The sequence below is a fragment of the Urocampus carinirostris genome, chromosome 4, assembly GCF_059441175.1.
Source record: "Urocampus carinirostris isolate Australia breed hairy pipefish chromosome 4, RoL_Ucar_1.0, whole genome shotgun sequence".
Taxonomy (NCBI): domain Eukaryota; kingdom Metazoa; phylum Chordata; class Actinopteri; order Syngnathiformes; family Syngnathidae; genus Urocampus; species Urocampus carinirostris.
Window position 1 is genome coordinate 13,916,931 of NC_142352.1, and position 15,135 is coordinate 13,932,065.

Genomic DNA, 15,135 nt, shown 5'->3' on the forward strand with positions numbered 1-15,135 from the left:
ACCAAAAGGACACCTCTTTGCAAGTCGACTTCCAAATACTGTTAATTAAGATTAACGTCAGTAAGTCACAGTAATTGAAAGTAGTGGTGAATTTCTGGGAGCTACATTGAAACACCGAGTGAGATTAATTTATCCAATACCGCTAAAAAGAGTTTCTAGCTGGATGTGGCGAAAGCTGCAGTAGGTTGCACTCAAGTGGCTAAGTTGAGCTGCTAGCAGGAAGAGTCACTAAAAGGCTGGCGTGGAGAATGGTTTGGTCATCATCTGGTGAGAAGGCTGAAGGTTGAAAATTAGGTTGTAAAAGTTCAGAAATAGTTCTTGAAAATGAGCAACCATGAACAGGCTTCGAATTCCAGCTTAAAAAACCTGAATTTCACTGGTTTGCTGGGACGTGGGATTCAGTGTCCATACAGGCCTGGCTTAGACCGGAGGGCAACCTGGCCAGGATTTCAAACCTCAGGCTTACTGGGAGAATGTTGGCGCTCAAGCCTTGAAGTTTAGTTAGAGCCTTTAAAATAGTTGGGCCAATTGCAACAGCGGCATGTGAGGGAGCGTGAGGGGAACACACTTTTTGAACAAAATCATCTTAAGTATGGGAAGCTTGGGGGAGCTTTACCAGCTAAAACAGACAAATGAATACTGACTTGAACATGGGGTTAGTAAGACAATGCCTTCTCACTTCCCAAGGCAACCCGTCCTCACAATCAGGCTCTCACAAAGATGTGAGAAACATCAGATTTCAATTCTTTGACTATTTTCTTAAAATGGTAAATGGTAAAATTTGCTTTACCCATCTTTGAGAACAGAGTAAAATTCTGAAAAAATGGAACATTAAATAGATTTTATTGTCAAGAATTCAAGCTTGTTGTGGAATAACATTTGCAATAGTTGGCATCCAACCATCCCATGTGCAGAGAATTAAACACAACATTTGTTAAAATACTGTTGATTTGACACATTAAACCATGCGTTTGCAACCTTTATCAAGGTGAGAGCTACGTTTTGTTACTAATTAGAGCGAAGGGCACAAAGTTTAATATGCATGTCTAAAATAAAAACCTAACATGTATTACTATGTTGTTTCTATGTTATTACCGGGTTAATTATTTGAAGTAGGGTAAAACATAGGGTAAAACAACTCAGTCAACCGCTAAAACAATAATTTTACTAGAAATTCACAATGATCCAGCACTGAGCTACTTTCAGAGCTGGTCCGCAAGCATCTCAAATGTTCTTAGGGTCGTAGGCAGTGTTCCCTCTAAGCTCCGCACATGCGCAATTGCGCACTGCTCGCACATTCTCAGCGCACACGAAAATCTAGCCAGCGCACAAAAATGAGAGTTTGTCGGGGAACCGGTTTCTTCAGCTCGGCTCACTAAAAGGAACCGGCTCTTTCGGGCCCTAAATGGCTCTTCAGGTTGTTTTTGCTTTTTTAATCCCAACCTGACCAAATATTATGTAAAATTATGCACAAAATGACTTAAAGGAAGGGGGGAATAGAACAAAAAAGAAAAAAATACCAAAATGAAAAAGTAGTAAAAAGCTGAGAGAAAAAGAAACAAAAGGAAGAGAAAAAAAGAAGGAAAAATTTAGAAAAAAAGCCAGAAAAAAAGAAAAGAAAGAAATGTAGGAAAAAAGTCAATAGAGAACAAAAAGAAAAAAGTAACAGCTCGAAAAAATAAACACAATGAGATTTTTTTAAACGGATTTTTAAAAAAGTAGAAAAAAACACGGGAAAAAGTTTGTGTTGCATTCAAATAATTTCCAATTATAACAAGTGAATCTTGTTGCAAACATTGTACTTCCACTAAAAAATGTGATTAAGTACAGTTCTGTATCTTACAACCGAGTAAATAAGCCTCCAAAGATGTTAATATTATGTGACAAAATATATCAGGAAATAAAAATAAATGGATATCTTGTGAAAGAATTGTAAGAACAAACGACGTTTGTAGGCCGTACAACCTTTGCAATAGTACATGAGTCAATTCATTTGTCACGGATTGGCGTGGTGGCGTGGAAGGTGACCGGACCAGAACGTAGGCAGGAGGCATGAAGGGAGAACTCAAATGCGTTGACGATCCATAAGTTTTATTTAAATAAAATAAAAGTCGCCCAATACTCCGGGGCAAAACAGAACAATACAGAGTTCCTCCGACACGAACTCAAACAGGACATGGCATAACAGACTAAAACATGACAAGGCATGACAGAATAAAACAGGACAAGCATAACAGACCGGGATTGGGTATAAGAGTAATGAACCAGCACCCGCCAAACCCAAAATCCAGCCTTAAATAGCAGAACATCAATCAGCTGATCTGCTTCAGCTTGAGTTCGGGGGCGTGGCATACTGGTCGTCATGGCGACCGTGACAGAGCCCCCCTCTTAAGGGACAGCTCCCGAGGTCCCAAAAAAGAAAAAATTACTACCTCGCGCCCCGGAATGTTGACGATCGCGATTGGGGCAACCCTGCTCCCTCCTCCGAACACGCAGGAACGGGGAGAGGCAGGCGCCATCTGCGTCGGGCGGATCGGAATCGGCGCTCGGCAGGGGGGTCTGGTGGCCAACTGGACAGGGGATGACAGACAGGCAGAACCGACGAGAACAGGACAGATAAACAGGACAGGCCGATGCAGAAGAGTCGCACTCAGGACAGGCCGATGCAGAAGAGTCGCACTCAGGACAGGCCGATGCAGAAGAGTCGCACTCAGGACAGGCCGATGCAGAAGAGTCGCACTCAGGACAGGCCGATGCAGAAGAGTCGCACTCAGGGGGGTCAGATTCAGAAGAGTCGCACTCAGGGGGGTCAGATTCAGAAGAGTCGCACTCAGGGGGGTCAGATTCAGAAGAGTCGCACTCAGGGGGGTCAGATTCAGAAGTGGCGATTCAGACAGGACAGGCGGAATCAGAACAGGCAAGACATGAGAGGGTCAAAATCAAAACAGGCAAGACATGAGAGGGTCAAAATCAAAACAGACAAGACATGAGAGAGTCAAAATCAGAACAGACAAGACATGAGAGAGTCAAAATCAGAACCGGCAAAACAGGAGGAGCGGAGTCGGGCTGGCAGGCAGCGGAGTCGGAGTCGGCCCGACGGGCAGCGGAGTCGGAGTCGGCCGACGGGCAGCGGAGTCGGAGTCGGCCGACGAGCAGCAGAGTCGGAGTCGGGCTGGCACGCAGGGGAGACGGAATAGCAGGCAATCGGCACGGGAGTCGGGCAGGCAGGCATGAGAGTCGAACAGGCAGGCGTCAATTCTTCCCGGGACCCCATTCGAGGCACAGCAAGGGCCACGACGGGCGGGGCCGTGGTTCGAACGGGCAGGGAAGGCCAACTCAGTAGGCGCCTGCCGAACTGCGCTCTCCAGCTCTCCCAAGTCGCGCTGGGATCGTTCGCTGAGTTCTATTTGTTGGCTGGTTCATTCTGTCACGAGACGGCGTGGTGGCGTGGAAGGTGACCGGACCAGAACGTAGGCAGGAGGCATGAAGGGAGAACTCAAATGCGTTGACGATCCATAAGTTTTATTTAAATAAAATAAAAGTCGCCCAATACTCCGGGGCAAAACAGAACAATACAGAGTTCCTCCGACACGAACTCAAACAGGACATGGCATAACAGACTAAAACATGACAAGGCATAACAGAATAAAACAGGACAAGCATAACAGACCGGGATTGGGTATAAGAGTAATGAACCAGCACCCGCCAAACCCAAAATCCAGCCTTAAATAGCAGAACATCAATCAGCTGATCTGCTTCAGCTTGAGTTCGGGGGCGTGGCATACTGGTCGTCATGGCGACCGTGACATCATTCAAAAGAGAAAAATAATTTTGCATTGCCGGAAACTCAGCAAAATGTAACTTGATGTCAAGTTTTGGACATGTTTCATAATTAATTATCTTGCCACACATGGGATTATGGTTGCTCACAGTTGTTTCAAGCATTGCTCACCGACTTTGTGTGAACGCTCAGACCCGTGGAAAATTAGAGGAAACATTGGTCGTAAGGACACTTTTTTTTGTGGTGTGTCTTTGGGAAGTACAGCCTGGTGGCGCCCACCCCTCTCCCGGTCAACTTATGTTATTCGACCGGGAACCTTTCGCGTGTTTGGCGAGTTTGGTAACCATTGCATTACGGAAACACAAGACATATATTTCAGATTTCAATGTTTTAGAAGATTTATGAATTTGTGTTTGCCACAGGGGCATCCGATACATCCAATTGCGGTCTGCAGGATGATAGTTTGAGGCCCTGCCTTCACATTAAAGTTTCAAGGGACAGTGGATATTAAGCACCTCCTGGTGGTTAAAATATGCATAAAAAAATATTGACTCAAAAATCTGCAAAAAAAACGATGATATGAATCTGCATTTTTGAAAATACAAGTAGGTGCAGAAATTTGCTTTTATTTTAAATAACATGAGGCTTGAACAACCATGAAGATGTTGTAGGAGGGGCTCAACCTATGGCACTCTTAAGGTAACAGTGCTCCACATTAGATTTTTCTCCATCAGGAGTTGTTCTTACCAAATTATCAATTTTCGGGCTCTTGCCAATGATAAACACAACACAGAAAATTAAGTCCTAAAAAATCACAATTTGAGTCATAACAACTTAGCTCACAGTTTGATAGCTATAGAACCAGCAGGTACATTTACAATAATGTGGGATCATTACAATACAAAGCAACTTTATTTTGCAAAGTTTTGTGCTGTCATTGTTATTGCAATGCTATAGCATTGAAAGTGGAAGTTTAAACATGTTCCCCCACACTTACAGGTCATAATAGATTCCAAATATTTTATGGTGAAAATAAAAACAACAACAATGTCTCCTGCAACTTTTTCGAAAATTATAAATGCCTAAAAATGTCAAATGTTTAGTTAATTATGTGTCTAAGACCGAGTTGGATAAATACCTTATGTAAGCTCTTGTATTATTGAATGGACAAGCTCTAGTAGTGTATGTTTTAGAATCCTAGTGTGGTAATTACTTAAGAGTACTCAACTATTTATGCTTAAAGCACGTTACAATATTTTTAGGACTCCATTTTACAGAATCCAGCTGAGAACAACATTTTTTAAGACATATCCTACCAAAAGTGAATATATGACCTGTGAAGGTACTATGCAGCTTCAGTCAAATTTGAGGCCAGCGGGCCAAATGTGACCCTCCAGATAATTTGATGTGGCCCATGAGTAAATGCTGAGAGAATCATAAGAGAAAAATGAGCTGCATCATGTTAAACAATAGCCTGTGTATGTCGCCAAAGGACACACTGTAGCTGTATTTGAAGACGACCATTGATCAACCAGAGAACATGTTTTGTGTGTTTGCTTTTGTTTTTGCGATGTAGGCTTTTATGCGATTATATAAGATACTTAAAGTCGTTTTGATTATGCTGGTATTCTTTTATTTTAAAGGTGAATATACAGTATTATGTTTGGTTTGAACTGCACCATTACTTTTATATAATAAATTAGATTTGGGACACAGTTTGTGATTAGGGTGCGATGATGGGTTCTCCAGTCAGACCAGTTGAAAATCACTGATTGAAATAAGTGTATGTATGCTACTTTCGTCTCTTTCCAGTATGCATGAGTTTCCCCAAGTTAGATCACTGTTGTAGAAATTAATTAAATTGTAGTTTTTTTGTTTGTTTTTTACAAACTCACAGTTGATGAACACATCAAGAAATTGAATCTTGGTGAAAGAAAAAATAATGAGGGAAAAAAAACATTAATCGTTATATAATCACAACTTACACCCCTAAATCATAATCTAAGATAGGACATACTTTTTATTACATTAATCATTGTTCGTATAACTTTTTCATGTAAAATTCAAGCACTTTCTAAGGACCTATAAAGCCAATTTAATCATGAATTTTGCAGATACCCCCAAAAAATTTAGATTTTTGACCTTAATGTCATGACTATACTTTTGACATATATTGCAATTCATTTCATTGATAAAAGTGTGACATTTCATGGAAAACACAAAAACTTTTGAACGGTATATATTGATAAGGATTATTTTATTAGATGCTACCAAGATGCCACCACTGCAATATCTGACAATAACAGGGCTCAAAATACTGATGCTCCTCTCAAATCATGCCAGAAATACTCCCCTGTGTTGACCTGTTCAGTTCCGTTACCTGCGTCACTGAAGCCCAAGACAAGATGCTGATTGATTGCTTTCAGCAGGGGACCAGAGATGAAAATATCTTCAATCCAATGAAGGAAATAACAGAGAAGGTTATAAATAAAGAGAACACACAGATAGAAAAGCAAAGCAGTACTCTAGTACTTGTTCATATTATCAGTTTGTGCTTCCTCAGTTCAGTCTAAAAAATGTTTTAAAAATCTGTGGCCAGACTTTGCAAGAGCAACATCATTTGTGACGTGTCTGTTTGCCCGGGTGCCTCTCTCTATGCAACGTAAAAAAACAGAAATGTAACTAACAATGAGTAACACAAAGCTAAGATATTATGTTAAATATTAATATATTATAAGAGATGTGCTTTATCTCGGGTGAGTAAAACAGTTTCATGGCCAAATTCGAGCACTTTTAGGGACTTTAAAAGACAATTTTTATAGTACCATTAAAAGAATAAATCTGGTGTGAATCATGTATTTTGTAGAGCAACAAATATATATGCGATTTAAATATGCGAGTTTTAATATTGCGTGTGCATCTATCAAAACATTTTTTTACATCTTGAGCAAATATATGTGTTTTTGAGTTGTTGAGTGTTGTTTGGTAAAAATGAGTAATATGTAGCTTCCATTTTAAGTTGGAGGAAGTTCTTTGCATTAAAATTGACCACTGGGAAACGCTACATTAGTTTTTGCATGGCTCCTGATAAATGTCCGTAATTGATATGTATTATTTGCACTAATTCACATTTCATAGTGCCCAGCTCATGTAAAGCATTAACCTGTCCACTTGGGCGCAACCCACAGGAGCAGGGACATTTCATTGGACATTGCCACACAAACTAATGCCAGCTGTTGTAAATCACGAGGGAAGTAGAAATGCAATGAAAAAGCGAAGCCACCACAGAGCAGTGTCGGCTTAACTTTTAAGCAGACTTGCTGAGGAACACAGTAACAATTTCAAGCATTATACAAGTACTTCACCCAAAATGTAAGCACTTTTCAATCCTTGAAAACAAATTTAAGTGTGTTTTATCTGAACATCTTCGGCCGATACTGTTAAGCTTTTAATAAAAACTAGATTTGACCCTAATTATATACGGAGAGCATGTTCGCTTTTTTCAAATCAAAAGTATGTTATGATCGTCCTTTTATAAGTTTTTCTCTTCACTAGATTGAGAAAAAAAACAATGTTAAAATTGAGTAAAATAACACAGTAAAAACATGCTTCCTTCAGACCTCTATGACTTTATCTTTTAAAATGCCCTAAATTACCTATGTCAGGAATCGGCAACCCAAAAATATTCAAGAGCCATATTGGATCCAAAACTTGAACTGCAAAAAGTTAAAAGCCTTATTTAAGCCTTAAAATGAATGCAACACATGCTGTATTTATCTATATAAGCTATATTCGACTACTATAAAAATCACGAAGTTTGGATCCAGCGATAATGATGCACCACGTGACTACTCTTTTTCAGGTGATGTTTAACTTCATTACAACCTCAATGATAGATGGATAGACGGATAGACAGATAGACAGATAGATAACTTTATTCATCCCCGTAGGGATATTCACACTTCCAGCAGTATCCTAGTGTTTAAAAATAAAATGATAAAATAAAGATATAGATATAACGGTTTGTTATAGAGTATTTAAATAGTGCTACAGAAAATACACACTGTAATAAAAATAGGGTAATATGCAATTGTGTGGGTGGGGTTTAATGTGGGCTTTTACTCCCCCGGGTGGAGTTAAAGAGCCTCAGGGCATGAGGAAGAAAATTAATGACAGTATGTTTTATTGCTTTTATAAAATGAAAGAAATGCAATAAAGAAATGCAATTTTTGAGGAATTTTTTTTAAAATTCGAATAATTAACCACTAAATGAAAATGCATAACGTGTCATTCATTTGGGCAACAGAAAGAGTGCAATAGAACACAGCATAAATTCATAAAAATAAAACAGCAGCCTTCTGAAAAGGTTAAGTAAATGAAATCACATTAATACAGTCAAAGTTTTATTTTTGTGCAGTTGTTATTTTCTTTTTACATTTAGGCTCCATGGCCGATCACACACATCCGGCGGATTGTTCAAAACTGCCTTGCTTGTGATGCTATCCTTTTAAAAGTCAGAGCTTTTCTAACACAGGGGGACAGCGGAGAAAGTGGAAAACAAGCAGAGGAGAGATGCGCTGGAGTTTTGCATTGCAGATAAGTTCTCAAGGCCCGAGTTCAAGCCTTAGACCCACAACTTCACGTCACAATGTATGACTTTTCTGCGTTTGAGGAGGTATCCTGTCTTTTTACAACCCATTACCAGTGATAAGGCGGCAGTAAAACCACACTTCGCACCTTTGAACTTCTACGAGGTGATTTTATCTAAGAAGTGTAATATTTATTCAACCCATTTTTACAGCATTCTAAAATGTTAAAAGTGTTTGTGTCATGTTTGACCTACAGAGACCATATACATATACAGTAAAAATATAGTCCGCCCATTTCTTTCTCAGGGAATGATGAATGCATACCTGTCACAAAGTACGTTTTTTATGCATTTTAAGACGAGTACGCGGTAAAAGGAAATCTGTACGGAAAAACACAAATTTGTCAATGATGGGTACCATCCGGTATACACAGACTATCACGAAACAGCAAATCAATCAAGTCAAAGGAGTTCGCCGTGGAAGCCTCTATCTCTGTATCGTTTTTTCCGTTGCAAACGAAGCGAGCGGTTTGATGCTACTGTGCGCATGCGTCTGCCGCCAGGGGATTTCCCATCATGCATCATTCCGAAAAAAAAAAAAATATGGTGTACGATTATTTTGTATGTTGTACGGGAAAATACGAGTTTGAACGGGCATGTAGCTGTGGAGGTTGACAGGTATGTGAATGCCTCTATAAATTCTTGTTTAGATGATTGCAATGCCCTGTTCTCTGCTCTTCCCAAAAAGAGCACTGCCATCTTGCAGATATTAGTCAAGTCAAGTCACATTTATTTGTATAGGCCTTAATCACAAAATTTCTCAAAGGACTACACAGGTTACAATTACACAATCCCTGATCTTACAAAGCTCCGCAGCACGTGAGCTCACACTGGCAGTGGTTTGTTGACAGTGAGGGATCAAATTACACTAGTTTTAAAATCTCTGCGTTGGTTCCATGTGCGTTTCAGGGCCAATTTTAAGGCGCTTTTACTAGTTTTTAAATGTCTTAATGCTCTTGGGCCATCCTATCTGTCTGATTTGCTTTCATCATATTAGCCCTCGTGGTCCCTGAGGTCCTCTGGCAGTGGTTTGTTGACAGTTCCTAGGGTGAGGACCCAAACCTGTGGTGAGGCATCATTCAGCCACTTTTGTCCTCACCTATGGAACCATTCGCCAGAGGACATCAGGTGTGCAGGGATCCTTGACATTTTTAAAAGGACGCTCAAGACCGACTTTAATATGGCTTTTGATGTTTTTTTTATCATTTTTATTTTTTAGTTTTTGATTCAGTTTTGATCTTTTTAACTCCTAATGTTTTACTATAACACACCTTACATGTTCTTTCACATTTTTATGTTTTATGCTGCAGTGGTTTTTATTTCTATGTTTACATTCTACTGTGTCCTCATTTGGGGGGCCCACACTCTAGGGTCTGGTTCAATGGCTGAAAATCTTGAGGCCATCTGCTGCCATCCATATCAGCGTGGATAAGCCTCCCTCAGGTCCTTTTCCCCACATGGTTAGCCTGTGCCTTGCTATAATCATATTTCATTTCTATTACAATTGATTTGTTTTTATTGTATTTTACTCATTGTGTGTTTGTGTATGAGGTACTTCGGGTTGTTGGATGGGGCGGGAGAAGGAAGTTTATTGTTTTGTTGTACGCTGAATGCTTTTATACAGCACTTTGACTGGCAATTATCACCTGAAAAGTGCTTTACAAAGAAATTTGATTTGATTTAAAAATGTTCAAAATTCCATTAGTCCTAAGCTTGAAGCCAAATGTTGTGCTTGGCCGACTGTCCATTAGAGTAGGACACTCCTGCCCTTGGTTAAACATAAAATCGTGTGCTTTTATAACATTCATCGTGGGCAAAATGAAGGAAAATATGGCATACAAGAAAAGAGGTTACTTTCACAAGCAAGCTGCACTTACACTTTCTCGGAGATAGAATTTCCTCCAGATTTCAAAGAGGTTTAGTCATGTTGGTGGTTTGTGATTTGCATAGGGGTTAAGGGTGCCTCAATACACACACAAGTAAAGAGAAAATCCTCCTGCCCTGGTGGACGATGCGCTGCGTAGGCTGCAGGGGACCTTTTACTCAGGCTTCCAATACTATTGGTTAATTGCAAGATTTCTCTAGCTTCTCTCAACTTGCATCACGAGTAGGCGTTGAAGAGTTTACAGCGGGGGTATATTGCTGCTGACAGAACAGTGTTTAGAAACTCTTCCCTAATTGTCATTCCCTGCTCACAGGCTCATTTTTCTTGTCGATTCCCTGGAGAGAGGCTTCCCCGGAATCTACGTATAAGGATTCCTTCCCACGCCATGGTCTCAGGAACATCTCATTTTCCTCCTCCCCCTGCTTGCTCATGAACACACATACCCCCCGTCACCGTGGCATTGCGACTTCCTGGTACACTCACTTTTAGCGCTTCAATTCTTTTCACCCTTCTTTACTCAAAACACCTCCCCACTCGGATCTTATAGATCCACCAGAAGAGCAAATTCTCCCTCACACTGCGCCGTCGTGGGCCCATTCCCTGACAAATGACATGCTCAGCCCACCACCTCTGCATGGGGAGGAAAGGCTGAAAATTAAGAAGGGAAAAGGATTTGATTGGACCAATTAACTCCGAGACCAGTGAGAAGCATTTGATTAGACCTGAAGGTTCTATCCAGCTTCAGTCAAATTCGGATTAGAGTGAGAAATATAATACAAACTGCAATAATATATCACCCCCAGAGTCCCTTGCGAAAGTATTGCCCCTCTCCCCGCCAAAAGCCTTTAGACAAATTGCCATATTGTTGTCTTCAAGCTGGTAGTTTTAAACCATTTCAATGTAGATTTTGCTTTATATAGAGGGTAAAACTTGGGCCCCATTCTGAGTTCTCTTGCAGACTCAAACTGATTTTCTGCCAGAATCACCTTGTATTTAGCTCCATCCACCTTCCCATCAACTAACGATCGTCCTAGCTCCTACATAGGAAAAGCAGCCCCAGAGCATGAGGCTTCCCCCACCATGTTTGACCGTAGGGGTGATGTCTTTAGGGTAAAGTGCAGTGTTACTCTTACGCCAAACAGCTCTTTGCATTTTGGTCTCATTTGACGAGAGCACCCTATTCCACATGTTAGATGGTAGACACAAATAACTTCTAGCAAATGCCAAACAGGCCTTTTTATGGTATTCTTTCATCTCTTCCATTAAGGGTAGTATAACAAATACTTGTCTTAAGCACAGACTGTCCTTCCTCAGCTGTGTATGCCTCCAGGTCATAAAATGTGATCATGGGCCTTTTGGTTGCTTCTGTGATTAGTTTTCGCCTCGTTTGGGCCTCTTAGTACGTTCCAGGTGTTTTATGCTCTCTCCATTTTGATATTATTGCTTGCACAGTGATCCAAGAGATGTGTAAATGTTGTGAAATCTTTGTGTATGCCACTCTTGCTTTAAACTTTTCCACAACTTTATCCCGGACTTTCCTGGTGTGTTCGTTGGTATTCTTAATGCTGTCTGTTCTACTGTATCTCCCTTTAGAAACCTAAGAGCCCATCAAGAGCATGTGCATTTAAATGGAGACTTAATGACACAAAAGTGCAAGAGGTTTTTCATTGCAAGTCAAAAAGTTGACATTGGATCATTCAAAAGTCATCAGGGGACTTCTGGAGTCAGTTGGCTGAGCGGAGAGGGTAGTAAGCCAACATGTTTACACATTCTTTTCAGTTTTTTTTTGTTGTACAAATAAAATGTTGAAATCATTTGGTTCCTTTTCACAATTGTGTCTCACATGTGTTTGATTCTTAGAAAATGATTACAGTTTTTTAGCTTTAAGTTTTAAGCCTGAAAGTTGGCAATATGACAATAAATTCTTGGGCAGGGACAATTCTTTTGTTAGACACTAATGTTTTGCGGAACTTACCACAAACATAACAATGTTTAAAAACAAAATATCTTTCAGGCCGGATGTAAAAGCTAAAAAGTCTCTGTAGTGCGAAGTGGAAGGAGAAGAGGACGACGAGGTGAGCGGAGAAGATGAGGTAAAATTTTGGACTATTTGATAAAGTTTCAGGAGCGAGCAGAGAGAGTGGGAAAGGTGAGATGGTACAACATTCATTTGGACAGGTAACTTAAAATTAGTTTTACCTGGTTATATCAGTATCAGAAATTATTTTCCCCCCATTTTATTAACACTCCACTTATTGAAACATAAATATTTTGTTTGTTTGTTGTACATGATTCAGATTGAATCGTTTCTTGTACATGATTCAATTGTTTGTTTGTTTGTACATGATTCAAATTGAATCGTTTCTCCGGCGCCGTCACGAATGGCAGCCACTCCAGCAGCTCCCGTGTTATTTTCGATTGTTCTCAGTTATTTTCGATTGTTCTCAGCTTAGGGATGCTGCTGGAAAAGTGAATTTCCCTTCGGGGATGAATAAAGTATCTATCTATCTATCTATCTATCTAAAAAGGACAAAACATTAACCACCACATTTTGTAAAACATTTGTCTTGAAACTTAAATGGGTTTTGGCTTGTGTTTAGATATAATAAATCACTTACGGGTGTTCCTTTGCTAATTCTTGGGCAAGGGAAATTGCCGTGGGGTCCCGATCTAAGGCCACGATTGTAACGTCAGAAACAGCTTTAAGTATTGCTTGGGAATGACCACCACCACCAAATGTCATGTCGAGGACCACCTACATCAGAGAACATAAAAAAAAAAGTTAGCTGCATTTTCCACTCAAATACTCAGCTTTTTGTCAAATGGCCATTAACCACCATTCATTGCCTCAATTTTACTTTAAGGTTTTTTTTGTCCAAGATAACTGTAAGGAAATGAGTATTTGAACACCCAGCGTATTTGCTATTTCTCCCACTTAGAAATCATGGAGGGGTATGAAATTTGCATGTCCACTGTGAGAGAGATAAACTAAAAAGAAAAATCTAGATATCACAATGCATGATTTTTTTTAGCAATTTGTTTGTGTGATTTAACTGCAAAAAGGTATTTGAACGCCGGTGTATCATCTAGAATTCTGACCCTGAAAGACCTGTTAGTCCACCCATTAGAAGTCCACCTGCACTCCATGTATCACCCTGAATCAGATGCACCTATTTGAGGTTGTTAGCTGCATAAAGACTCCTGTCCACCCCATACAATCAGTAAGACTTTACCTTATAACACTGCGAAGACCAAAGGGCCAAAAAAAACAACCACATCGATAGAGAATAGCAACATAGTGAATGCAGTGAATCATTGTAATTAATCATTTTTTTGGTATTAACACCATCCACCTTCTAATAATCACCTCCGCCACAAGTCCTTGCCCACAATTACCGTATTTTCCGCACTATAAGGCGCACCTAAAAGTCTTAATTTTTTTCAAAAGCTGACCATGCGCCTTATAACACAGTGCGCCTTATATATGGCTCAATATTAAATTCGCAAGGTCTCGCAACTTACTCAACAGCCGCCGACTAGATTCTCCCCCGAGCGCGAAGTCGTCCGCGGTGTATGCTAGGATTTATATACCGGCGTTTCATTGGCTAACCAATGTGTCAATTATCATTTGAATCGATCACTATTGGCTGAAGTTATTCGGAGCCTCGGATTGGCTAGATGCCCAAAACAAGCCCTCCAATCGGCCGAGTTTAACAATGGTGTAGCAAGTCCGCGGTGTATGCTGGGATTTATATACCGGCGTTTCATTGGCTAACCAATGTGTCAATCATCATTTGAATCGATCACTATTGGCTGAAGTTATTCGGAGCCAAAACAAACCCTCCAATCGGCCGAGTTTAACAATGGCGTAGCAAGTCCGCAGTGTATGCTGGGATTTATATACCGGCGTTTCATTGGCTAACCAATGTGTCAATCATCATTTGAATCGATCACTATTGGCTGAAGTTATTCGGAGCCTCGGATTGGCTAGATGCCCAAAACAAACCCTCCAATCGGCCGAGTTTAACAATGGCGTAGCAAGTCCGCGGTGTATGCTGGGATTTATATACCGGCGTTTCATTGGCTAACCAATGTGTCAATCATCATTTGAATCGATCACTACTGGCTGAAGTTATTCGGAGCCTCGGATTGGATAGATGGCCAAACCAAACCCTGCAATTGGCCGAAAAAGATGTGTCAATCATCAATTAAATCGATCGCTATTGGCTGAAATTATTCAGAGCCTCCAATAGGCTAGATGACCAAAACAAATCTTGCAATTGGCCGAGTTTAGCAATGGCGTAGCAAGCTTAGCAAGCTTGCTAAAGTACACCATAGAGAAACATGTTTTATCAGTCTGTATTTGCAAATAATTTACTCTCCTGGATTTACTTCACTAACGGTTGTAAGAAGACCATGATTGCGTATCATTATTGAACGTGAGAACTTAGGTGAGTTATGCGGCTTTATGTTTTCCCGGTATCTTGTTTTAGAACTATCTTGATGTTGCTGTGATGAGTTGAGTGAATTCAACTCAATTCCAAGTGTTTATTGTCATATGCACAGTAAAGTTGCGAGTAAAAAAGAAAATAGAAACATAGAAATGTTTGGCATTTCTTGAATCCCAAGACTTGAACCTTCCGAATGATATTTGAAATGACGCATTTAAGTGACATCGTACGGACACCGCATTCGCACGTGTCTACGACACGTATTTGCTTCTTTGCAAGCTTTGGGAATGTTAAGGGGGTCATCAGTTGGACTGAATCATCGGACTGTTTTGTCCACGTTCCCATTGTAGCGCCTTATAATCCGGTGCGC

At 40.3% G+C, this 15,135-nt stretch overlaps 1 protein-coding gene across 2 annotated transcripts in view; it reads right to left on the bottom strand.

Moving 5' to 3' along the window:
- The window catches only part of mettl15 (methyltransferase 15, mitochondrial 12S rRNA N4-cytidine), a 61,513-nt gene that overhangs the window by 16,626 nt on the left and 29,752 nt on the right, over positions 1-15,135 (bottom strand). Inside the window, exon 2 of one of the 2 annotated variants that reach the window (XM_088333702.1) lies at positions 12,933-13,069. The exons of the other annotated variant lie outside the window; for it this stretch is intronic. Within the exon in view, the coding sequence (XP_088189828.1) occupies positions 12,933-13,069 (137 nt within the window). The remainder of the gene's footprint in view (positions 1-12,932; positions 13,070-15,135) is intronic. 2 annotated transcript variants of the gene reach the window in all.